General features: G+C 39.3%; 1 protein-coding gene across 1 annotated transcript in view; it reads left to right on the top strand.

The window, feature by feature from the left end:
- Positions 1-10965, top strand: part of cntn1a (contactin 1a) — a 64719-nt gene that overhangs the window by 41188 nt on the left and 12566 nt on the right. The window contains exons 4-14 of the mRNA XM_020621897.1: positions 770-896; positions 1703-1881; positions 2258-2353; positions 2648-2854; positions 4343-4442; positions 4766-4947; positions 5269-5393; positions 5887-6010; positions 6264-6411; positions 7867-7994; positions 8705-8877. Of these exons, the coding sequence (XP_020477553.1) occupies positions 770-896; positions 1703-1881; positions 2258-2353; positions 2648-2854; positions 4343-4442; positions 4766-4947; positions 5269-5393; positions 5887-6010; positions 6264-6411; positions 7867-7994; positions 8705-8877 (1589 nt within the window). The remainder of the gene's footprint in view (positions 1-769; positions 897-1702; positions 1882-2257; positions 2354-2647; positions 2855-4342; positions 4443-4765; positions 4948-5268; positions 5394-5886; positions 6011-6263; positions 6412-7866; positions 7995-8704; positions 8878-10965) is intronic.

Raw genomic sequence — 10965 nt, forward strand, 5'->3', positions numbered from 1 at the left:
TTCCTGCAGTTACCTAGACATGCTCTTGATCTGAGAGAATAATAAGGGTTTGGGAACATTTTACCTCATTGCTTATTCATAGCTTGGCATTGCGTGTATGTCTTATTCATGCCACTGCCCGTGATGCCTGCCTGTTTTAATGAGTAATTGGGACTAATTGTACTTATGCGATGATGTTGTACAAGGCAGATTGATCCAAGAAAAGCATTTTCATCAAGGAGGCTCTTGTCCCTGGATTTGCCTGTGCTACTGCTTCACAGCACAGGATGATACATGCAGTATGCAAGGGGTTTGGATTATGTTAAGTCAAGTTAGCGTTTCCCTTTACAGGATTTGTATTAGCTTGTAACAATAGCCTTTGGCAACAGATGAATACACTATGGTTTGGCACCTGAGTGAGCACATCGGTCATAATTAGTGTGATGTTGTGATTTGGAATAAATCTGGGGTTTATTACTCTGCATTAGCGCTTGAAAACAAGTTAGTGTCGATTCAAGGATTAGATTATTTGTATCTATTACCTGGAATGATCTGAAACCAGCTACTTTATAAGTGTGTGAAAAGCACAAAACACATGGAAATGTTAAAAGGCAGGTCTTCACAGGGGCTATCACACAGTCTATGTTATGTTATACTGTCTTTGTTTTTGATGGACCTGGCCCAGAACTGCCAGACAGATGCTGAGCTCTGACACCTTGATATTTCCTGTGTGTAAGTCTGACCCAGCTTGTTGTTATTAACTCTTGTCTTATTTGTTTGTTGTCAACAGACGAAGCCACAGGTTACGGGCCTGTGTTTGAGGAGCAGCCGGTGAATACCATCTACCCCGAGGAGGCTCCTGAGGCCAAAATCATCATGAACTGCCGGGCTCGAGCCAATCCACCTGCCACATACAAGTAGCATATGTTCCCCATAAAGCCAGTCTCATTACCACCTACTGTGTATTCTGTGCGCCTCCCATCACTCGCCATCTCTCAGGCTGTATTCAGACTGCCTTTATATGGCAAGGTCACAAGGATGTTTAGATTCATGTGTTTCCGAGGTTTACTGTGTGCAATCCACCGGCATGTGAACTAATTGTCAAAATATGACACGTCAGGAAAACCTAGTAACACATTACAGGTTTCTGAGCCCTTAACAGAAATAGCATGACCATCATGTCTCCACCTCAAAATTTAAAGCATTTTGCATGATCCATTTTAATTTTGATGTAAATGTATGTAAAATGATATTGCTCTGCATCCCTCAAATTGGCCTTGTTCTCAGAGGGCCCAGAATTATATGTCAAAAGGAGAGGAATTAGCTTTGACCACAGCTGGTATAAAGTGTCGATGAGCATTTATTTACAGTAAAATAGGGTATGTTATGCTTTTCAAGGCATGAAATTAATTTACTTCATATAGAACAGCTCCCAGTTGGTGGATCTTGGTATTTTTTTTTTCTGTGTGCGGAGGTCAGCTGTTACCCTGCCCTAAAGGGCCAAACACCACATCTTTGCCACATAGGCCAAAACTAGAGCAATTAAAATGCTGCATGTCACTGTATTAACCAACTGACATGACAGTATTCTGTGTGGTGCTTCATGTAAAAGAAAAAAATGTAACAATTATAATGAAGTAAGAATTATACTTTCCCATATCATATATTGTCAGACTACTTTCAAAATGCACTACCTTATTGACCCTCATTGTTTTCTTTGTAGGTGGAAGCTGAACAACGTGCTAATTGATCTGAATGAAGAAGGCAGCCACTACAGTTTAGTAGGGGGCAACCTGGTCATCAGCAACCCCATTAAAACCACACATGAAGGAAAATACAGCTGTTTGGCTACTAACACGCATGGCACGGTCGTCAGCCAAGAGGGCTTGGTACAGTTCGGATGTAAGTAACCCAGATGTGAAACCTGTTTAGGCTGCAATGTACAATACCACACACATTTCACAGAGAACTGCCCTGGAGATGTACTTTCATGCATATTAAGAACTCTGAAATTGCAAGGGTAGCTGGGATGAATAATAAGTAGGTATGGAAAGTGAAGTTTATGAATGGTCTAACTTCATGGTGTTAGCATGGCTAATGTAGTTTTCTTTTAAAAACTATAGCTCAATTCAAAAATAGCTTTTAAACATTATACAGTCCTTAAACCTTTAGTGTAGATTAAATGGAAATTAGTTATGATATGCTCATATGTGAATGTATGATTCAAAGTGGCTGTTGAGTCAGAAACTATCTTACAATTGATTTTGCTGTCTCTCAGACCTTGATCTGTTCTCGTCAGAGGAGAGGGAGTCAGTGAAAGTCAAAGAGGGACAGGGGGCAGTGTTGCTGTGTGCCCCGCCAGCACATCATCCAGGTACAGCATGTGATAGTGTTCTGATGTATTCTACAAAATGATGTTCAGTCCCCGCCATCATGTAGCATTAGGTACTGCTATCTACAGACATGTGAGTCAGGTGTGCTTTCATGTGCTTTGACCACGATTAAGCAAAACTTTTGTTGTACCATTAGCTTTGCTGTTATTTAGCCACAGCCATCAACCAAGAAAACTGTACTTATATGTATATATGTTTAATATTTATGCTGTTGCTGCTGTTTGCCATGAGTTTTGGTTGACAAGTGGCATTTTGTTGTCTCTTCTTCTGTGTAGCTGAGTTGTCATTTCGATGGATCCTCAATGAATTCCCCACCTTCATCCCGCTGGACAGCAGGCGTTTTGTGTCACAGAAAACTGGTAACCTCTATATTTCCAAAGTGGATTCCTCAGACACTGGAAATTACTCCTGCATTGTGTCCAGCCCGTCCATTTCCAAGAGTGTTTTCTCCAACTACATCCCCCTAGTGCCTCTGACTGAACGTTAGTACCTCACTTCCTTCTGCCTATTGCCTTTCCAGTTGCTGATATCTGACATTTGAATGAGTGATGATTATACTGAAGCAGTGGTTTGAGCTTTCAGGTTTCTTCAGTCTGAAAGCTCATATTCTTACATGGCCCACATAAAAACCAGAGTCGGAATCTAGGTTGGCTTAATTATCCTGTGCCAGATTGATCACAGTACAATACTTGGGTCACAATAACATTTGTCGTGCACCGCAGTTAGTGCAAAGATTTATTGTTTTAATGTATAAAATGTACTTACTGTATTCTCAGTACAACAATGAACTACAACAGAGATTGAATGTCTATAATAATCACAAACCTTATGACGTGTTTGATAAGATGAGTTCAATCTCCTATTATTGTTTGCACTATTGTCACTGACTGTACACGGTTTTGAGTCACAGCTTATTGGCTGTACTGTTTAGATTTATCCTAATTACGTTAATCCAGTTCTTATTCTATTCTATTCTATTTTTATTTTACTTTATTCTATTTTAGTTCCTAAATGTTATGGCACCCAGTACTAGGTGAGAGAGAAACGGTATTTTGATTTTCTGTATGTCCTGCACATATAGTGAATTGACAATAAAATCCCTGAACCTTGATAAAGACAGTATATTCAGGCTGTAACTATTTTTACCAGCAATATAAAGTGTGACTATAAAGCAGGAGTGTTTCTTAAAAATAAGCTTGAAGCTAGAAAACTACTGTCAGTTTGAAGCAAAATACTACATTTTTTCTCCTGTCCCTTCTGAGGCACCATGTTTAATCAATTTTAAATATGATAAGGTCATGCTACTGTTTTTGACTCCTTAAATGAGATTCACAAAAAAAAAAAGTAAAATTAGATGATGACTGCCACACAAGAGCTTGGTTTAAGACAGAGCCAGCATGTTATGAAAAATGAATAGCCCCAGGTGAAGACCGGGAACTCGAACGTTATGTCTCTGTTTGTTAACACTCTGTGCAGCAAATGTTTAATACAAGGTACAAATGCAAAACTAAGCAGTGCAAAATGATTATAAATCCAGAGCTGTGGTGAATAATACATTTACTCCTAGCCAGTCTCATCACTGGTCTTATTGTGACATAGCTGTGCCAATCACAGTGACACACGACAACAACATGGACGTTTGCTCTATGTATGTAATTTGCTTTTGTTGATAAACTCACCAAAGTGGCAGCAGTTTGCACCAGAAACAGATGTCATTCTGAGATGTCTCTGTGCAAAGTCGAAGACATTTCCTCCCAGAATACCAACAGCTTTGCTTTGTGCCGCCTCTTTTAATGGACCTCCCACCTATGCACCAAAGTATTGCACAGATGTCAAAGCAAGAAATGACTAAGCTGTCAGAGCATAAATAAGTCTAAGTCATTTTCAACCCACTATTTGTTTCAGGCTAAGCAGATAGAAGTATGTTTAGCACCCGAGTCATGATTCTGGCCTGTTGTTATTCCTCTCAGGTTCCATCAGGAAATACCCTGCTGACCTCAAAGTCAAGTTCCCAAACACCACTGCTCTGGTGGGGCAGAATATCACCTTGGAATGCTTTGCCTTGGGGAAGTAAGTGTGAGCTGTCATTGGTTACCTCTGTTTGTCAGCATGCACAGTTTGATGTGCACTGAATGGATTCATGAGAACTTGGAATCAGCCAGTGAGTTTGTCTTCTGTAATAAAGTTATAGGGATCCATCAGTCTCTCACAAACTATTAGTTCACCCTTAATGCTAAGTAACATGCACAGTAGCGTGGACTGTTGGAATGCTCATTTAGACTCAATGCCTGTTGAAATAAATGATCTATAAAACGTGGTTCAAAATGATGACTTGAATGCAGTGATGGACACCGGATGCATTACAAATATTTTTCCCTCTTTGTCCATTCCAGCCCTGTCCCTGAAATCCACTGGAAGAAGAAAGGTGGAACCCTGCCATTCAGTCATGAGGTGCGGATGTCAGGGGCTCAGCTGCACCTGTACAACGTGCTGTTTGAAGATGGCGGCATCTATGAGTGTGAGGCAGTGAACTCAAGAGGAAAGGACTTTCACAGTGCACGCTTGTCTGTAGAAGGTAAGAAGTATGTTGTATGTAATGTCAGCCTTGTTATTTTAAAATACAATGAACACACACATTCATTAAATGTACGTTTTACAGTGTAATTTTCAGCGATGTTAGTTCTCTCCTAGGTGCTCTGTCTGTGATAGAATCTCCTGCCTTTTTTTCTTAGATGTGCCTGCAGTAGTACACTTTTTTGGTTCTTTTTTAGATCTAGAACTACTTTAATGCCTTAAGTATCACCCTATATCATTTATAATTTAGCAACTTTGTAGTTTTTTTTTAAGATTTCTTTTTCAAACATTATACTGTAACTCAGGTTTTTCTCTTTTGCAGCTTTTCCTGAGTGGGTGGATCACATCAGCAGCACAGAGGAAGACCTCAATAGCGAGTACACTATGTCCTGCAGAGCCAGTGGCAAACCTAAACCGCATATCCGCTGGCTGAAAAATGGAGAACCGGTAATATACAAACTCATAAATCCTTTTTGGCCTATAACTGAGCAATTTAGCTACAGCTGTAAAATACTCAGAGCCCTCTTGTCAGCTGAATCTGTTCAATGTGCAGGCCAGGGTTGTTAGAGTAGCACAGCGGTGACAGGAAGCTGGCACTGTGGGTGCACATCATGTCAGGAGAAAGTCTTTGCTGTTACTGAGCAGGTGCCAGCATGGGTTGTTTAACCCTCTATAGAAACAAGTGTAATCAGGCCTGAACAATGCCCAGGAGAGTAGCAGCCAGTGACAGCAAAGTGGGGGTGGATTTTTGATATATGCCACAGGATACAATGCATTACATCATAATGCATTAATTAAATGATCCCTCAAATTAAGTATTTGTTATTTGTACCTCTGTATATGTCAACAATCAGCAGTTTGAGTTTAATAATTTACTTAGTCATATATTTAGAATTGTGTGAAAATGGTGATGTTTAAGATGATGATATTTTAACTTTAGACTCTTGTTATTTTCCACAGTTGGACAGTCAGCATCTTGACTTTTGACGATTCAGGGATGTACCAGTGCATAGCAGAGAATCCCCATGGCGTCATCTATGCCAATGCAGAGCTGCGTGTGTTTGGTGAGTCAAACTTTGGCTGCAGTCACAGCTCAAATGGCTGCATCAGGGATTTAAAGGTCACATTTCAAGCTGACTAATTGGATCTCATCAGGACATACTGAGTGCAAAACACATCAATTTAGAACATTTTTAAAAATTGTCATTGGCCATTCAAAACAGCATGTATAATACGTTAGCTCACGATTTTTATAAATGCAAACTTTAATGCCTCCAGTTAATGTTGTGATGAATAATCAATACCGTCTCTCCTCAGCCTGTGCTCCCACATTTGAACACAACCCAGTGAAAACAGTCCTGGCAGCTAAAAATGGCCGGGCAGTGATCGAATGTCGACCCAAAGCATCTCCAAAACCTACCTTCTCCTGGAGCAAAGACACTGAGTTGCTTTCTAACTCTACCAGGTAAGATGGTCATGACACACTCACTTTTGTCCTCAGATTTAAGACACTCTGTGTCAGATACAGCAAAGCAAACTCTTCCATGTTTCACAGTAGGAATGGTGTTCTATTTTTTTTTTGAAAGCTTCATTTTTGAACATAAGGCTGATGTGTCTTGCCAGAAAAGCTGCTATTTTGTCTCGTCTGTCCAAAGGACACTCTCCCAGAAGCTTTGTGGCTTGTCAGTATGCATCTGAACAAATTTTACTCTGATCCTCCTAGATATTCTTCCATTAAGCCAGCTCTCTCTCACAAAGTGATGCTTTGATAAGACACTGATGTACTTTGACCTCAGCTTGTTTCTCTTGGGATTTTTTGCTTGGACCTTTGTCTCACATTCACACTATCCCTCTGTTTAATCTGGGTTTGATTTTCCTTTTGCAGGGAGGTTGGCTACAGTCCCTTGAACTTCAGGCTTCTTAGTAATATTTGAAACTGTAATCACAGGAACATCAAGCTGCTTGGAGATGTTCATATAGCCTTTACCTCTAACATAGCTTGCTTATAATTTTCTGTCTCATCTCCTCAGACAACTCTCCCTTTTGTTTTCTCTGGTCCATGTTTAGTGTGGTGCACACAATGACACCAAATGGCTTTTCTCCATTTAAATAGGGTGAATGACTGATTACAAGATTGAAGACATGTTATACTAATTAAAGAAAAGAAAAATCTATGTATTTATTTAGGAATTACTTATTTTCTAGAGGTACCAAATTAGTCCATGTCAATATAATGTCATGTCTCACTCTAAAGGAGATCTAAAATCGATCCCCTCTAGAATAGCAAGGCACATATGGTATAGGGATTTGGGGGATCTACATAAGCTCTAGATCTTCAAAACCTACTCAACATGCCAGCAAAATCTTGAGTGTTGTTTGGCGTGCTCTGCTTTGCTGTCTGTCAGTGGCTGACATTAAGCTCATTCTCTAGCCCATCAGCCTGGTCAGACAGGATGTGTAAACCCCTGCCTTGTGCGCCACACTGACAAAACAAGCCTAATCTAGGAGCTTACAGACCCCCAATCCTTTCCCCCACCCTACATATCCCTTCACCACAGTAGGACTCACATTGAGGAGGAGTAGCAGTCACATTACTATGCAGCATATGCCTCCTAATACTCTCCATGGGTGCTGGGTCTGTATCCTAGAGGGTGTGGAGTAGGGATGGGGCAGCTAGCACAATGCGCTTTATCATGCATGAATATGAAATATGCAGAGAAAATGAATCAAATGTTGTAGTGTAATTTGATATAGCTTCTTGCTGAGTTGTTTTACCTTCACTACTTTCATCATTTTTCATCAGCCACATATCCATGGAACAATATACACTGGACTTTTGACCCTCATATTGTCTGAATATTTTATACCATATAGCTCTGTCATCTCAGTGTGTGAAGAATTTATTCTAGCTTCTCCTCAGGTTGTTCATCTGGGAGGATGGGCGCCTGGAGATACTCAACGTAACGGAAGCAGATGAAGGCAGTTACACCTGCTTTGTGGAGAATGACTGGGGCAAGGCCAAAAGCACGGGCTCTCTGGAGGTTAAAGGCAAGTTTTATCTCATGAACAATGCTTAATTAATAATTCCCTTTGTGCCTTTTGTATCTGATGTTGCACTGATTGATGTCAGCCTTGGCTACGTATCATTCCTCTCACTCTCAGTCCCGTCAAACACCGACCTCCAAATGTCTGCGACTGTTGAATAATGGCCCTCTAAGCAAAGTGGCAATATGCAGGTTATTGGTAGATATTCAGACATCCTCCAAGGGTAAAGGTGAGAGAGGATTATTTTAGATCAGATGTGATGAGACAAGGGCTTAGACTTCACACTGTTGAATGAAAAATGTCAAGTACACTCATGTTGTAAATGAGATTCAGTAGTTGATTGAATAGCATAGAAATACTGATATGAAGTTGTTTTTGTTTTTTTTGCTTGTAATTTTTTGAAGTGCAGTCTTAGCTGTCAAACATTTTTACATTTGATCTCCAATGGTGCTCGAAGTACAGCTCTTTCCTGCCCTCTTCTGGACATTTGTGGATATTGAACAATACCACTTCTATTGTGTTAGTATGGCATACTACAGTATAAATCTTTCTATTACTGGACTGCTCAGTACTCCCTTTTTCTTTTATGTTACTTGCCTGTATTTTCATTCTATTGAATCAGATTGCCTTTACTTTAAATAATTCCCCAGGTTGAGGCTTTCAGTGGCTGCAGTAGCCTCTTTTTCATGAACACATCCTATGTGTTTCCCCAGATTCCACAGAGATCACTTTGGCACCATCCGATGCTAATGTCACAGTTGGCGAAAATGTTCAGATGCAGTGTAATGCTTCACATGACCCCCATCTAGACATCACCTTCATCTGGTCCCTGGATGGTCAGGTCATTGACCTGCACAAGGACAGACAATATTATGAACGCACACTGGTAAGACAGCATAGTGGTCAGTTTACATAAGAACCAAATTCACCCTGACCACAAAATGTTAGCTCCAGTCTGGAGTTCATCCATGTCAAATCATATCTGAGGTTGTGTTGACATCTGTAGTATTTTTTTTGGAGTACCTGAAACAGAAAAGCCACATTTTACAATCCCTGTCTGGGTAGAATAGTGCATTATATATCAATTTGATAGCAGTTTCTACTAACATCCACTATTGCTGACATAATGTGCACCCTCTTAAGTGCAGCTCTAACCATAGCTAGTGGTTAGCATTTCTCGTTTGTCGCTCTGCCACAAGGCAAATACCACATTGTGATTGATGGTCCTGGTCCAGTTCCATCTAATACTGTTTGTCTGATATTTGAAAAGCCAGCTTGTCTTTTGAACTGTGAGTTCAATGCAGTCATGTATTTTTAAATTGGATGTTTGCAGTGTTTTACCTTTCTACAATTGATTGATTTGATTTGATTTATTCTTTCCAGCATGTAAAGACAGTTGATATGTCAACACACATAATTTTACACATATCCAACAAATGCTAATCCAATATCAATTTGCTTATACCTAGTACATGCTTGAATGGAGTAGGAAGAAGTCAGACTTATCCAGTCCTACCCCATGACATCATCTTACCATCATTGGTTTACAAGCAGTATCTCTACATAAATAATTATCTTCTACACCACACAAGTAATATACTAAAAAAATTATAACAGAGTGTTAACATTCTTACATAATTACATTCTTAAATAATTATCTTCTACACCACACAAGTAATATACTAAAGAATTATTACAAAGTGTTAACATTCATACACCACACCCACAATGTTCCATCTAATCAATCATTAAGCCTGTTCTTGAATATATCTTGATTGACACATACCTTTATATTTATGTTTAAACTCATCAATTCTATTACTATTTTTTATGTCCACACTTAAATTATTCCATAGTTTTACCCCACTTATGGAAATACAAAATCTTTTTTTGGTTGTACGTATAACATGAATTTTATAATTTAACTGACCCCTTAAATTGTATCCCCCATCCCTTTCATTAAATAGTTTTTGAATTCCACCAGGTAATAAATTGTTCCTGGCTTTATACATAAACACAGACGTCTTATCAGTCAGTTAAAGCAGCAACGTCTATAAAGCCAAAATCCCAAATACTATACAACGTAACAAGCACTTCCCTGCTGCAGGGATCCATTTTCTAACCTATAACAAGGTGCCAGGTGCAGACGCAGCTCCACTGTGTTATTGGTGGCTTCAAACTTCTCGCTGTAATAGAAACATGTTTTGAGTAATGATTCATATCAAAAATTCTTTAATTTACATAAACCTTCAGTTTTTTGCAAGTGCTGTGCTGATACTTGTATTCACTTATATTGGAGTTTTAGATACCACTAAAGCATTAGAGTCATTAGGTTGTGGATGAATTGTCAGTCATAACCTATTAAAAAACAAAAGTGTAATAATCAATGAATATGTGTGTTTCTGTACCGCATCTGTTGCAGCTTGATATTCTCCTCCTCGACCATCTTGATGAAGTGAGAAGGAGCTTTATTGGGGATTGTTCAGAGCTGAAAATGTTAAAACATTGTATTGTATTTTGTAAACATATATTATACGTGTGTGTTTGTCATCTTAGTAATTCATCTTCTATTTACTTGATAAATGAAAAGTAATTATCAAAATGAAATCAATAAGACACAGATATGGTGTCTTTCCTAAAGCACACATTCAAAGGCCTGCAGAACTGAACAGCCCACCCTCCCCTTTTTGTTTTACATTTCTGATAGTAATGTACAAAAAAACAGCTAATAATTAGCAATCAGCTGTCTTTAAAAGTCATTTAATTGGAATTAGCAATTAGCTAGTTGTAGCATGGCATCTCCTACTCAACGAATAATTGCTTATGTGTTTTGCTCTCGTCCTCCTGTTTGTTCTGTTCCTTCCCCCACCGGGGGCTCCCAGTGACTCCCAGTGACCAAGCTGGTCAATGTCCCTGATATAAACATGGTAATGGCTGGCCTAGCAGCCACCCATATTGGTAAAAAAACAAAAAA

The sequence above is a fragment of the Monopterus albus genome, unplaced genomic scaffold (assembly GCF_001952655.1).
Source record: "Monopterus albus unplaced genomic scaffold, M_albus_1.0 scaffold7.1, whole genome shotgun sequence".
Classification (NCBI taxonomy): domain Eukaryota; kingdom Metazoa; phylum Chordata; class Actinopteri; order Synbranchiformes; family Synbranchidae; genus Monopterus; species Monopterus albus.